Source organism: Neophocaena asiaeorientalis, unplaced genomic scaffold (assembly GCF_003031525.2).
Source record: "Neophocaena asiaeorientalis asiaeorientalis breed wild unplaced genomic scaffold, Neophocaena_asiaeorientalis_V1.1 scaffold119, whole genome shotgun sequence".
Classification (NCBI taxonomy): domain Eukaryota; kingdom Metazoa; phylum Chordata; class Mammalia; order Artiodactyla; family Phocoenidae; genus Neophocaena; species Neophocaena asiaeorientalis.
This window is the reverse complement of record NW_020175821.1, coordinates 5,311,386-5,327,039: the sequence shown is the minus strand read 5'-3', so window position 1 is coordinate 5,327,039 and position 15,654 is coordinate 5,311,386. Positions and strand designations below refer to the sequence as shown.

Below are 15,654 nucleotides of genomic sequence, written 5' to 3'. Positions count from 1 at the left end.
GTGGAATCTTAGTTCCCTGACCAGGGATCAAACCTTTGCCCCCTGCAGTGGAAGCACAGAGTCTTAACCCCTGGACCACCAGGGAAATCCCTTGTTCATTGTTGGTTTATAGAAAAGTGATTGTCTTTTGTGTATAAGCCTTGTATCCTGCAACTTTACTATAAATCATTTATTAGATGCAGGAGTTATTTTGTTGATTTTTTCAAATTTTCTATATAGATGATCATGTCATCTGTGAACATGGACAGCTTTATTTCTTCTCAATCTGTATACTGTTTATGTCTTTTTCTTGTCTTACTGCATTAGCTAGAAATTCCAGTATGATGTTGAAAAGGAATGGTGAGAGAAGGGACATCCTTGCCTCCTTGTACCTGATCTTAGTGGGAAAACTAAAAGTTTCTCACCATTAATTATATTAGTTTCAGGGTTTCTGTAGATATTCTTTATAAGTTGAAGAAGTTCTCCACTGTTCCCAATTTACAGAGTTTTTATCATGAATGGGTGTTGGATTTTGTCAAATACTTTTTCACAATATATCGATAAGATCATGTGATTTGATGTGTTACATTAATAGATATTTTAATGTTAAACCAGCCTTGCATAGTGGGGTTGAATCCACTTGGTCATGATGTATAATTCTTTCTATAGATTGTTGGATTCAATGAGCTAATATTTTGTTGAGGATTTTTGCATCAGTGTTTATTTGAGATGTCTGTATTTTTGTTTGTTTTCCTTTTTGGTAATGTTTTTGTCTGGTTTTAGGATTAAGATAATGCTGACCTCTTGGAATGAGTTAGGAAGTGTTTTCTGTTTTCTATCTTCTGAAAGGGATTGGAGAGAATTGGTATAATTTCTTACTTAAAGTTTTGTGGTATTCACCAGTAAACCCCAGCTGGATCTGTGTGCTTTCTATTTTGGAAGGTTATTAATTATCCGTTCAACTTCTTTAATAGATATAGATAGACCTATTCAGATTGTTTTCTTCTTGTGTGAGTTTTGGCAGATTGTGTCTTTCAAGGAATAGATACATTTCATCTAGGTTATCAGATTAGTGGATGTAGAGTTGTTCATAGCATTCCTTTATTATCCTTTTAAATGTTCATGGAATCTGTAGTGATACCTCCTTTTTCGTTTCTGATAGTGATTTGTGTCCTCTTTTTTTTCTCTTAGTTGTCCTGACTAGAGGCTTATCAGTTTTGCGGATCTTTTTAAAGAACCAGCTTTTGGTTTAATTAATATTCTCTGTTGATTTCCTGCTTTCAGTTTCATTGATTTCTACTCTAATTCTTATTATCTCTTTTCCTTGCTGTGGATTGAATCTTTTCCTAGTTTTCTAAGGTAGAAACTTATATTATTGATTTTAGATCTTCTTTCCTAATATATTTAATGCTATAAATTTCCCTCTATGCACTACTATTGCTGTATCCCACAACATTTGATAAGTTGTGTTTTCATTTCTATTTATTTCAAAATAATTTTTAATTTCTGTTGATATTTCTATTTTGACCCATGCGTTATTTAGAAGTGTGTTGTTTAACTTCCACTTATTTGGTGGTTTTCCAGATATCCTTCTGTTACTGACTTATACGTGAATTCCTTCATAGTCTGAGAATGGACATTGTATGATTTCTACTCTTTTAAATTTGTTAAGGTTTGTTTTATGTTCAAGAATGTGGTCTATCTTGCTTAAGGTTCCATGTAACCTTGCAAAAATGTGTATTCTGCTGTTGTTGGATGAAGTAGTCTTCAGATGTCAATTATATCCACTTGATTGAAGGTGGTGTTTAGTTCACCTGTGTCCTTACTGATTCCCTGCTTGCTGAATCTGTTCATTTCTTTATTGTTTTTTAGCATCTTTATTGGAGTATAATTGCTTTACAATGTTGTCTTAGTTTCTGCTGTATAACAAAATGAATCAGTTATATGTATACATATATCCCCATATCCCCTCCCTCTTACACCTCCCTCCCACCCTCCCTATCCCACACCTCTAGGTGGTCAGAGCCCCGAGCTGATCTCCCTGTGCTATGCAGCTGCTTCCCACTAGCTACCTGTTTTACCTTTGGTAGTGTATATATGTCAGTGCTACTCTTTTACTTCATCCCAGCTTACCCTACCCACTCCCCGGGTCCTCAAGTCCATTCTCTACGTCTGTGTCTTTATTCCTGTCCTGCCCCTATGTTCATCAGAAGCACTTTTTTTTTTAGGTTCCATATATATGTGTTAGCATACGGTATTTGTTTTTCTCTTTCTGAGTTACTTCACTCTGTATGACAGACTCTAGCTCCATCCACCTCACTGCAAATAACTCAATTTCATTTCTTTTTATAGCCAAGTAATACTCCATTATATATATGTGCCACATCTTCTTTATCCATTCATCTGTCGATGGACATTTAGGTTGCTTCCATGTCCTGGGCTATTGTAAATAGTGCTGCAATGAACATTGTGGTATGTGTCTCCTTTTGAATTATGGTTTTCTCAGGGTATACGCCCAGTAGTGGGATTGCTGGATCATATGGTAATTCTATTTTTAGTTTTTTAAGGAACCTCCAAACTGTTCTCTAGTGGCTATATCAATTTACATTCCCACCAACAGTGCAAATGGTTCCCATTTCTCCACACCCTCTCCAGCATTTATTGTTTGGAGATTTTTGGATGATGGCCATTCTCACCAGTGTGAGGTGATACCTCATTGTGGTTTTGATTTGCATTTCTCTAATGATTAGTGATGTTGAGCATCCTTTCATGTGTTTGTTGGCAATCTGTATATCTTCTTTGGAGAAATGTCTATTTAGGTCTTCTGCCCATTTTTGGATTGGGCTGTTTGTTTTTTTGATATTGAGCTGCATGAGCTGCTTGTATATTTTGGAGATTAATCCTTTGTCAATTGCTTCATTTGCAAATATTTTCTCCCATTCTGAGGGTTGTCTTTTCATCTTGTTTATGGTTTCCTTTGCTGTGCAAAAGCTTTTAAGTTTCATTAGGTCCCATTTGATCATTTCTGTTTTTATTTCCATTTCTCTAGGAGGTGGGTCAAAAAGGATCTTGCTGTGATTTATGTCATAGGGTGTTCTGCCTATGTTTCCCTCTAACAGTTTTATAGTGTCTGGCCTTACATTTAGGTCTTTAATCCATTTTGAGTTTATTTTTGTGTATGGTGTTAGGGAGTGTTCTAATTTCATTCTTTTACATGTAGCTGTCCTGTTTTCCCAGCACCACTTATTGAAGAGGCTGTCTTTTCTCCATTGTTTATCCTTGCCTCCTTTATCAAAGATAAGGTGACCATGTGTGCATGGATTTCTCTGGGCTTTCTCTCCTGTTCCATTGATCTATATTTCTGTTTTTGAGCCAGTACCAACCATACTGTCTTGATTACTGTACCTTTGTAGTATAGTGTGAAGTCAGGGAGCCTGATTCCTCCAGCTTCATTTTTCTTTCTCAGGATTGCTTTGGCTGTTAGGGGCCTTTTGTGTTTCCATACATATTGTAAAATTTTTTGTTCTAGTTCTGTGAAAAATGCCATTGGTAGCTTGCTAGGGCTTACATTTAATCTGTAGATTGCTTTGGGTAGTAGTATAGTCATTTTCACAAGGTTGATTCTTCCAATCCAAGAACATGGTATGTCTCTCCAGCTGTTTCTATCCTCTTTAATTTCTTTCATCAGTGTCTTACAGTTTTCTGCATACAGGTCTTTTGTCTCCTTAGGTAGGTTTATTCCTAGGTATTTTACTCTCTTTGTTGCAGTGGTAAATGGGATTGTTTCCTTAATTTCTTTTTCAGATTTTTCATCATTAGTGTATAGGAATGCAAGAGATTTCTGTGCATGAATTTTGTATCCTGTTACTTTACCAAATCCATTGATTATCTCTGATAGTTTTCTGGTAGCATCTTTAGGATTCTCTATGTATACTTTCATGTCATCTGCAAACAGTAACAGTTTTACTTCTTCTTTTCCAATCTTGATTCCTTTTATTTCTTTTTCTTCTCTGATTGCTGTGGCTAAAACTTCCGAAACCATGTTGAACAATAGTGGTGAGAGTAGGCAACCTTGTCTTGTTCCTGATCTTAGAGGAAATGGTTTCAGTTTTTCACCATTGAGAATGATGTTGGCTGTGGGTTTGTCATATATAGCCTTTATTATGTTGAGGTAGGTTCCCTCTATGCCCACTTTCTGGAGAGTTTTTATCATAAATGGGTTTTGAATTTTGTCGAAAGCTTTTTCTGCATCTACTGAGATGATCATACTGTTTTTATCCTCGGTTTGTTAATATGGTGTATCACATTGATTGATTTGCGTATATTGAAGAATCCTTGTGTTCCTGTCATAAACCCCACTTGATCCTGGTGTATGGTCCTTTTAACGTGCTGTTGGATTCTGTTTGCTAGTATTTTGTTGAGGATTTTTCCATCTATGTTCATCAGTGATATTGGCCTGCAGTTTTCTTTCTTTGTGACATCTTTGTCTGGTTTTGGTATCAGGGTGATGGTGGCCTTGTAGGATGAATTTGGGAGTGTTCCCCCCTCTGCTATGTCTTGGAAGAGTGTGAGAAGGGTGGGTGTTAGCGCTTCTCTAAATGTTTAATAGAATTCACCTGTGAAGCTGTCTGGTCCTGGGCTTTTGTTTGCTGGAAGATTCTTAATCAGTTTCAGTTTCAGTGCTTGTGATTGGTCTCTTCATATTTTCTATTTCTTCCTGGCTCAGTTTCAGAAGGTTATGCTTTTCTAAGAATTTGTTCATTTCTTCCAGGTTGTCCATTTTATTGGCATATAGTTGCTTGTGGTAGTCTCTCATGATCCTTTGTATTTCTGCACTTTCATTTGTTACTTCTCCTTTTGCATTTCTAATTCTGTTGATTTGAGTTTTCTCCCTTTTTTTCTTGATGAGTCTGGCTAATGGTTTATCAGTTTTGTTTATCTTCTCAAAGAACCAGCTTTTTTAGTTTTATTGATCTTTGCTATTGTTTCCTTTTCTTTTTCATTTATTTCTGATCTGATGTTTATGATTTCTTTCCTTCTCACTTTCAGGGGGATTTTTGTTCTTCTTTCTCTCATTGCTTTAGGTGTAAGTTTAGGTTGTTTATTTGAGATTTTTATTGTTTCTTGAGGTAGGATTGTATTGTTATAAACGTCTGTCTTAGAACTGCTTTTGCTGCATCCGATAGGTTTTGGGCCATCTGGTTTTCATTGTCATTTGTTTCTAGGTATTTTTTGGTTTCCTCTTTGATTTCTTCAGTGATCTCTTGGTTATTTAGTAGAGTATTGTTTAGCCTCCATGTGTTTATATTTTTTACAGTCTTTTCCCTGTAATTGATATCTCATCTCATAGTATTGTGGTCGGAAAAGATACTCGTTACTATTTCAGTTTTCTTAAATTTACCGAGGCTTGATTTGTGACCCAAGATATGATCTATCCTGGAGAATGTTCCATGAGCACTTAAGTAGAAACTGTATTCTGTTGTTTTTGAATGGAATGTCCTATAAATGTCAATTAAGTCTGTCTGGTCTAATGTGTCTTTTAAAGCTTGTGTTTCCTTTTTTATTTTCATTTTGGATGATCTGTCCTTTGGTGAAAGTGGGGTGGGTGTTAAAAGTCCCCTACTATTATTGTTACTGTTGATTCCCCCTTTTATGGCTATTAGCGTTTGCCTTATGTATTGATGTGCTCCTATGTTGGGTACATAAATATTCACAATTGTTATATCTTCTTCTTGGATTGATCCCTTGATCATTATGTAGTGTCCTTCTTTGTCTCTTGTAATAGTCTTTATTTTAAAGTCTGTTTTGTCTGATATGAGTATTGCTACTTCAGCTTTCTTTTGATTTCCATTTGCATGGAATACCTTTTTCCATCCCCTCACTTTCAGTCTGTATGTGTCCCTAGGTCTGAAGTGGTCTCTTGTCGACAGCATACATGTGGGTCTTGTTTTTGCATTCAGCTAGTCTGTGTCTTTTGGTGGGAACATTTAATCCATTTACATTGAAGTTAATTATCAATATGTATGTTCCTGTTACCGTTTTCTTAATTGTTTTGGGTTTGTTTTTGTAGGTCTTTTCCTTCTCTTGTGTTTCCTGCCTAGAGAAATTCCTTTAGCATTTGTTGTAAAGCTGGTTTGGTGGTGCTGAATTCTCTCAGCTTTTGCTTGTCTGTAAAGGTTTTAATTTCTCTGTTGAACCTGAATGAGATCCTTGCTGTGTAGAGTAATCTTTGTTGTAGGTTTTTCCCTTTCATCGCTTTAATATGTCCTACCACTCCCTTCTGGCTTGGAGAGTTTCTGCTGAAAGATCAGCTGTTAATCTTATGGAGATTCCCTTGTATGTTATTTGTTGCTTTTCCCTTGCTGCTTTTAATATTTTTTCTTTGAATTTATTTTTTGATAGTTTGATTAATATGTGTCTTTTCATGTTTCTCCTTGGCTTTATCCTGTATGGGACTCTCTGCACTTCCTGTACTTGATTGACTCTTTCCTTTCCCATGTTGGGAAGTTTTCAACTATAATGTCTTCAAATATTTTCTCAGACCCTTTCTTTTTCTCTTCTTCTGAGACCCCTATAATCAAATATTGGTTCATTTACTGTTGTCCCAGAGGTCTCTGAGTCTGTCCTCAATTCTTTTCATTCTTTTTTCTCTATTCTGCTCTGCAGTAGTTATTTCCACTATTTTACCTTCCAGGTCACTTATCCGTTCTTCTGCCTCAGTTATTCTGGTATTGATTCCTTCTAGAGTATTTTTAATTTTACTTATTGTGTTGTTCATCATTCTTTATTTGCTTTTTAGTTCTAGGTCCTTGTTAAACATTTCTTGTATTTTCTCTATTCTATTTCCAAGATTTTGAATCATCTTTACTATCATTACTCTGAATTCTTTTTCAGGTAGACTGCCTATTTCCTCTTCAGTTGTTTGGTCTGGTGGGTTTTTACCTTGCTCCTTCATCTGCTGCATACTTCTGTTTTCTCATTTTGTTTAATTTATTGTGTTTGGGGTCTCCTTTTCGCAGGCTGCAGGTTCATATTTCCTGTTATTTTTTGCTGTATGCCCCAGTGGGTGAGGTTGGTTCAGTGGCTTCCTGAACCAGTGGCTTCAGTGCCCCAGGCTTCCTGGTGGAGGGGACTGGTGCCTGTGTTCTGGTGGGTGGAGCTGTTTCTTGTCCTTTTGGTGGGCAGGGCTGCAGCTCGTTGTGTGTTTTGGAGTGTCCATGAACTTAGTATGACTTTAGGCAGCCTCTCTGCTCATGGGTGGGGTTGTGTTCCTGTCTTGCTAGTTGTTTGGCATGGGGCATCCAGCACTGGAGCTTGTTGGCCGTTGGGTGGAGCTGGGTCTTAGTATTGAGATGAAGATCTCTGAGAGAGCTCTTGCTGATTGATACTATGTTGGGCCGGGAGGTTTCTGGTTGTCCAGTGCCCTGGACTCAGTACTCCCACCATGGAGGCTCAGGCCCAACACCCAGCCAGAGTACCAAGACCCTCCCAGCCACATAACTCAGGAAAAAAAGGAAGAAAGAAAAACAACAACAACCAAAAAAATGAACAGACAGAACCCTAGGACACATGGTAAAAGCAAAACCCTTGGTGAAATTTCAGACCCACAGAATATTGGGTCTGCTTCATGCGGAAGATCCAGTAGTGAGCCAGAAGAAGCCAAGAAGGATGGATTCCAGGTATGATGCAGAGATTGTAAAGTTACTTTTGGTTCTCAAGACATCAGTCTGTTCATTTCTGGTAGAGAGGGATGTTGAAATCTCCAGCTATGATAATGGGTGTATCCGTTTCCTTCAGGTTCTATCAGTTTTTGCCTCACATAATTTGATGCTGTGTTGTTAAACACATACACAATGAGGATTGTTATGTCTTCTTGGGGAATTAACCCCTTTATCATTATATAATGCCTTCTTTATCACTGATAACTTGCCTTGTTTTGAAGTCTGCTCTGTCTGAAATTAATATAGGATCTCCTGCTTTCTTTTGGTTAGTATTAGCGTGGTGTATTTTTCTCCAGCCATTTACTTTTACTCTAACAACACTAAACCACTTTACAGTGAGTGGGAGTACTTTATAATAACCATAATCCTAATTCCTTCTTCCACTCCTTGCATCATTGCTGTCAGTCATCTTATTTTATATACGTACATATGCATATGTGTGTAAATATGTGCATAATCATACATGATCAAGTACACTGTTGCTGTTTGTTTTTGGCCACGCTGCTTGGCATGCAGGATCTTAGTTCCCTGACCATGGCTCACGGGCCCAGCCGCTCCACGGCATGTGGGATCCTCCCAGACCAGGGCACCAACCCATGTCCCCTGCATCAGCAGGCAGACTCTCAACCACTGCGCCACCAGGGAAGTCCGGAAGCATGGATTCTTAACCACTGGACCGCCGGGGAGGTCCCCCACTGTTGCTATTTTTTTGAACAAACTTCTGTTAGCTCAGTTAAGAATGAGAAAATTAAAAGTTTTATTTTATTTTCACTTATTTCTTCTTAACCACTCTTGCATTCTCATGTAGATCCAAGTTTCTGGCCTATATTATTTTCCTTCTCTTTAAAGAACCTCTGTTAACATTTCTTATAAGGCAGGTCTACCAGCAACAAATTTCCTCCATTTTTTTTTGCTTAAGAAAGTCTTTATGTTTCTTTCACATTTTTTTAATGTTTATTTTTAGATTTAATTTTTCTTTTACATGATAGCTTGTCTCTCTTAATCCCTTACCCCCTTGTTGCCCCTCCCCTCTTCCCTCTACCCACTGATAACCACTAATTTGTTCTCTGTATCTGAGAGTCTGTTTCTTTTTTGTTATATTCAATAGTTTGTTTTATTTTTTAGATTTCACATGCAAGTGGTATCATAGAGTATTTTTCTTTCTCTGTCTGACTTCACTTAGTGAAATACACTCCAAGTCCATCTGTGTTGTTGGAAATGTGAAAATTTCATTCTTTTTTATGGATGAGTAATATTCCATTTTGTGTGTGTGTGTGTGTGTGTGTGTGTGTTTATACATACCACATCTTATCCATTCATCTGTTGATGGACACTTAGGTTGCTTCCATATCTTGGCAATTGTAAATAATGCTGCTATAAAGATTGGGGTGCATGTATCTTTTCAAATTAGTGTTCATATTTCTTTCAGATATATACCCAGAAGTGGAATTGCTGGGTCATATGGTAGTTCTATTTTTAGTATTTTGAGAAACCTCCATACTCTTTTCCACAGTGGTTGCACCAGTACATTCCCACCAGTCTCCTTCACTTCTGAAGGATAATTTTGCAGGGTACATAATTCTAGGTTGGCAGACTTTTTCTCTTACCACTTTTAACTATTTCACTTCACTTTTGCTTGCATGGTTTCTGCAAAGAAGTCAGATGTAAATTACTCTTTATAAGTAAAATATTTTTTCCTCTGGCATCTTTCAGGATTTTTTTCTTTATCTTTGATTTTTTTATAGTTTGAAAATGATATGCTTAGGTGCTTTTTCCTTCCCTCCATTTTCCTGCTTACTGTTTGTTCTCTGAGCTTCTTGGATATGTGATTGGACATCTGACATTAATTTGGGTAAATTCTCAGTCATTATTATTTCATATATTTCTTTTGTTCCTTTTGCTCTTTCTTCATTTGTTCTTTCTGTTTTGTGTATGTTACATCTTTTGTAGTTGTACCACAGTTCTTGAATAGTCTTTTTTTTTTTTTTTTCAGTCTTTGTTATCTTTCCTTTCAATTCTGGAGATTTCTGTTGCTTAATCCTCAAGCTCAGCGGTTTTTTTCCTCAGCCATGTCCAGTCTACTAAGCTGGTCACAGGTATTCTTAGTACTTTTGATCTCTAGATTTTTTTGCAGGGGGCGGTATTCTTTCTTAGGATTTCTATTTCTCTGCTTGCATTGCTCTTTTGTTCTTGTATGCTATCTACTTTAAACATTGGAGTCTTAGCATATTAATCATAGTTGTTTTAAATTCCTAGTCTGCTGATTCCAATATCCCTGCCATATCTGGTTCTGATGCTTGTTCTATCATTTCAAAATGTATTTTTGTCTTTTCTCGTTTTTCTTGATTGCTAGACATGATGTGCTGGGTAAAAGGAACTGCTGTAAATAAGCCTTTAGTGATGTAGTGGTAAAGTGTATAGGAAGAGGAAGTATTCTATGGTTGTGATTAGGTCTCAGTCTTTTAGTCTGAGCCTTTCCCTCAGGATTGTGAATATCACAATTATTTATCCGTTTTTTTCTCTCCCTTTAGGTGTGTCAGATGGTTAGAGTTGACTAGTGTTGGGTATATCCCCTCCTCCAGATCAAATAGACTCTGATAATACCACAGTAGCTCAGACCCTCCTTAGCTAGTTTCTCCTGAGGACAGGCCTTGTTAAGAACAGAGTGTTCTGGCACATTTCCTAATGGTTCCTTCTCCACTCCCCTGCTGGAAGCATGTAAAGATTTTTCTGATACTTATTGTGGGAACCTGGTTGATCTCCTAGAGGTACACTCACAAGAGTTTGGGGGCATCACAATGACTGTCCCCACCCCCAACCAGGAGTTTTTTTTGACTGTCAGAGTTGTCCATCCTGAGCCTCCAGCAATTTGTCAATTACAGTTGAGATTGTTTCCCCCCCTCCCCACCCTGGCACTGGTTTCCATGGTGATTTTCACTCATGAGTCTCTGCTCTGGTAAGCAGTGACTCCCTTTTTTTTGCTCTCTCTCTGCAGTCTTAGGGGTGGGGTTTGCCCTGTGTCCTCCTCTCTCATAGATCTAAGAGGAGTTGTGGATATTTTTTGTGCTTTTGTATTTTTTACTTGTTGTTACAACAGAATAGCAGCTTCCAAGCTCCTTATATGCCAAAACAGAAACCAGAAGTCTGTATTACTTTTTAAATTAAATTTTAAATGTATAAGGAAAGACCTAAGTTTAAATAATAAATAGGATGACTCAAGTGATGCTTTTTGTTAAAACCATTTTGAAAACCCTTACTGCTAATAGATTATGAAGTTTTGGAATACACATTATATATAGTTTTATTTAAAATAAGGAATGCATTCTTTTGTCACTTAAGTAGAAATTGTTTGTATTTTAGATAATGTTCAGTCATCCAGGCCTAGACATTCAGGGCAGAAGTATAGAATATGTACAGCGGCAAATACCCAAGGAATGTGGAAGCCTAAAGTCCCAAAATAAGGTAAGTAATCTTAGTTTTATCTTCTGATTTGGAATGTAACTAATTAACATGTAAGTGAAATTTTCCAGTCTTTCTAATTCTCCATATAGTTGAGTTGTACTAGAATTGTTTTTTAGTGTATAAATTTTCTATTTGTTTATATATACTTCTAAACCCCATTACTTAAATTCCCTCCAGATTTCTGGTTTAAGTCTGGGGGATTGTCAGCATACTTATCACCAATAGGAATCGTATGTTGTAATATAATGGTCTGCATCCATCAGTCCACCTTTAGTACACACGTGGAATTTTTTTAGCCATAATTCCAAATATATGGGGAATAGAAGTCTGCCCCAACATGGATTCATGTGCTTACTTATAAAGTAGTCACTGTGTCCAGGGACTGGCACTAGAAGATATAAATGTGACTACTAGAAGCCCACTTAGATGGGTGAAGGGAAGCGTCATTTTGATTTATGCCTGAAAAATTTACTTTTCTCTGTGGCCTCAAGGAAACAGGCTACCCAGAAGGATGAGAGAGTGTGATGTGTTTTAAGTCATTTTCAGAGACTTGTATAGCCAACCTATGAACATGTATGTCTTTGTATTAGTTTGCCAGGGCTGTCATAACAAAATACCACAGACAGAGTGCCTTAAACAACAAAAATTCATTTGCTCACAGTTCTGGAAACTGGAAGTCCCAGTTCAAGGTGTTGATGCATTTGGTTTCTTCTGTGGCCTTTCTCCTTGGCTTGCCAATGGTCACCTTCTGGCTGTGTTTTTTTTCCTCTGTGCACCCACATCTCTGGTCTCTCTCTCTCTCTTTCTGTCCAAATTTCTTCTTATAAGGATACCAATCAAATTGGATTAAGGCCTACCCCAAGGGCCTTATATTTTAATCACCTTTTTAAAAGGCCCTATTAACAAATGCAGTCATATTCTGACATACTGGGATTGGGGCATCAACATATGGATTTGGGGGGACACAATTCAGCCTATAACATTCCACCCTCTGGTCCCTCTTCTCACATGCAAAATACATTCACCCCATCACAACACCCCAAAAAACGTAACCCTTCCTAACATCACCTCTAGGTCCCAAATCTCATCTAAATATCATCTAACTCAAAGGTAAGTGAACTCAAAGTTTGATTCATCCTGAGGCAGAATTCCTCTGGGCTCATGAGGGAGGTGGCCCCATCCCCTTGGCCATCAGTGATAGCATCTTCCTGAGAATTTTCTTTTTTTTTTTTTCCTGAGAATTTTCTTGCTCTTCAACTTCTGGTTCATTTTTGTTTTAAAAATTACTATTTCAATTCATCACTTCCTTCTCATATTGTAGTATAAGCAGCAAGGAGGAGCTAGGCTGCACCCTCAGCACTTTGCTTGTAAATTTATGCTAAATATCCAAGTCCATCACTCACAAATTCTACCTTCCACAAGAGACTAGAATACAATTCACCCACATTCTTTGCCACTTTATAACAAGGATCAACTTTCCTCTGGTGTCAACAGTATGTTCCTCATTTCCATCCAAGCCCTCACCAGGAGCACCTTTAATGTTCTTATTTCTACCAAGTCTCTTCAAAGCTACCTAGCCTTTTTATAACATGCACCTCAAAACTCTTTCAGCCCCTACCCATTACCCAGTTCCAAAGGCACTGCCACATTTTTAGATGTTTGTTAGCACAACATCCTACACCTTGGTACTAAAATCTGTATGAGTCAGGGTTCTCCAGAGAAACAGAACCAACAAGAGAGATATATATATAAAGAGAAAGAGACTTATTTTAAGGAATTGGCTCATGTGATGGTAGAGGTACATATTCAAAATCTGCAGGGTAAGCTGTCAGGCTTGAGACCCAGGGAAGAGCTGTAGTCTGTATCCAAAGGCAGACTGCTGGTAGAATTCTTTCTTGTTCCAGCAAGGTCAGTCTTTGTACTAATAAAGCCTTCAACTGATTGGATGAAAGCCACCTACATCATGGAGGATAATCTACTACACTTATGGTCTACCCATTGAAATGTTTATCTCATCCAAGAAACATCTTCACTTAAACATGTAAAATAATGTTAGCCAAATATCTGGGCACTGTGGCCCAGCCAAGTTGGCACATAAAATTAACCTTCACAGTCATTATTGCAATTTTCATCTCTTTCCTTTTGAGGTCCCTTTGAAATCAATCCGACATGTCAGCTTTCAAGATGAGGATGAGATTGTCAGAATAAACCCTCGCGATATCTTAATACGTCGCTATGCAGACTACAGACATCCTGACATGTGGAAAAGTGACTTGGAGAGAGATGATACTGACTCCAGTATTCAGTTTTCTAAACCAGACAGTAAAAAATCAGACTATCTGTACTCTTGTGGGGATGAGACTAAGTTAAGTTCACTCAAAGACTCTGTGGTATTTAAGACACAGCCCTCCTCATTAAAATTTAAGAAGTCAAAGCGAAGAAAAGAAGATGGTGAACGTTCTCGCTGCGTATACTGCCAAGAAAGGTTTAATCATGAAGAAAATGGCAGGGGAAAATGTCAGGATGCTCCAGACCCTATTAAAAGATGCATATATCAAGTTAGTTGCATGCTCTGTGCAGAGAGCATGTTGTATCATTGTATGTCAGACTCAGAGGGAGATTTTTCTGATCCCTGTTCATGTGACACTAGCGATGACAAGTTCTGCTTACGATGGTTAGCCCTAGTAGCTTTGTCTTTCATTGTACCATGTATGTGCTGCTACGTCCCTTTGAGAATGTGCCATCGTTGTGGTGAGGCGTGTGGGTGCTGTGGTGGGAAACATAAAGCTGCTGGATGAAAGCATCCAGTGCCAAAATGAGCTTAAAATCTTTGTGTCCAGGAATTAGCTAACTTGGATTTGTGGAAGCTTTTGGCAAGCATTATGAAATCTTGCCTGGTATCATTGGGGCCACACGTGGAGGAAGCAGAACTCATCAGTTCTTGGCATTTCACAAATGCTAGCCATGCCTAACTTTTTCCCTGGAGTGCATGGCATGTTTTGTTGCAGGTTCTAAAGAATATTTGCAAAAGGAAACCATTTCTGGTTATTGGCTATATAAAGTGAGCATAAATATGATCCAACTAAAAGGGGTTAATTTTTTGGCATTTTTGTATATTTATGCATTAGGTGATGGGACTTTTAAAGGTTTGAATTCATTAAGATATAAACTTAAAGTGCACTAGGGGACAGTTGATTTCAATCTAAAAAAAGTTAACACTTGGGAACTGTAAGAAGTAAAACAAGTGCAACTAAATCATTTATTAGTTGTTTTTTGAAAGCAGTTTTATGTATAAATAACAAATGTTTATATTTAACTAAATATAAGGTACGAGTTATTACATATTAAACTTTTCCTCCCCTTCCTAGTTCTGAAGTAGATGTACATATATCTACTGTCACATTCCATTATATTTTGAATATTTTACTTATCTAGTTAATAACATTTTGGTTCCATGTGAATGATTTGATATTTTCATTGTCATTTCCCTTTGGCTACAGTTTATATTGAGTTATATCTGTACATTCTGGTAATCTAAAATCCTTAAAAAATATTCTAATAGCCTTGAGTGACCAACTTTTTTTTAAAGCACAGATGTAATTGTCTAATGTTATGATGGGAACATAACACTTATTTTTATATAAAAAGAGACTGAGTAAACATTATAGAAAAAAGTAAGGTTTTGGGTTGTTGTTTTGTTTTTTGTGGTATTCAACCAGCAAGTTGTTTTCTTTCAGAGTTTCCTCCTTCAAAAAATTATATTGCATTTACAAATGTTTTACAAGGTGAAAAGTGTAACTGGATAGTTAGAGTCAGTAAAACAATTTCCTCCTGAGATTTCCACTTATCATTCTGCTAAACCAGAATATGTTCAGCTGTGTTACTTTTTAGCTTAATTCTCAGTGCTTATTATCACATAACAATGATAACTTTTCTCAGTTGCATTTTATTTTATTTAAACTGGCCAAAAGCAAAATTATTTTATGTAAAGGATGTGCTAAACTCTCCCAAGAAAGTATTTAATCCAGTATTGTGAATGAAATATCTTGTACGTATAAATTTATTTCTTTTGCAGAGCATTGTCTTACTGGATGTTTTATTTACAAAGTAGTTGGATAAATGTTCTAGCAAATTGTTTGAAGTACTTTGGGGTCAAATTGTCTTTTTTTTTTTTTTTTTTTTTTAATGTTTCATATAAAATCTCTATTTTGGGTCAAATTTTTTTTTTTTTTTTTTTTTTTTTTTAAGTGTTACATTAAAACTCTAACCAAGTAAGGGGTTCCTTAAGAACATTCCCTTAAAGGGAAAAGTTGAGAAGTGTGCCTTTTTTTAATGGCTTGAAGTTTCAGAAGTGATAAAAATTAAAATCACACTACTGTTAGAAGCTCATTTTCTATGCAGGTTTTTAAATGTCATTTATGTAATCATTCTTTTTACATATCACACTTAAGCTTGTGTTAGCTTTCTTCTTTTGCCCCAGATCAAACTGAAC

At 36.9% G+C, this 15,654-nt stretch overlaps 1 protein-coding gene across 3 annotated transcripts in view; it reads left to right on the top strand.

Annotated features, from left to right (window-relative positions):
• SPRED1 (sprouty related EVH1 domain containing 1) overlaps positions 1 to 15,350 on the top strand; it is a 116,333-nt gene extending 100,983 nt beyond the window's left edge. For all 3 annotated transcript variants that reach the window (XM_024732593.1, XM_024732594.1, XM_024732592.1), the window contains 2 exons: positions 11,061 to 11,162; positions 13,310 to 15,350. In XM_024732593.1, coding sequence (XP_024588361.1) covers positions 11,061 to 11,162; positions 13,310 to 13,960 — 753 coding nt within the window. In that variant the 3' untranslated portion in view covers positions 13,961 to 15,350. The remainder of the gene's footprint in view (positions 1 to 11,060; positions 11,163 to 13,309) is intronic.
• Positions 15,351 to 15,654: the final 304 nt, after the last annotated feature.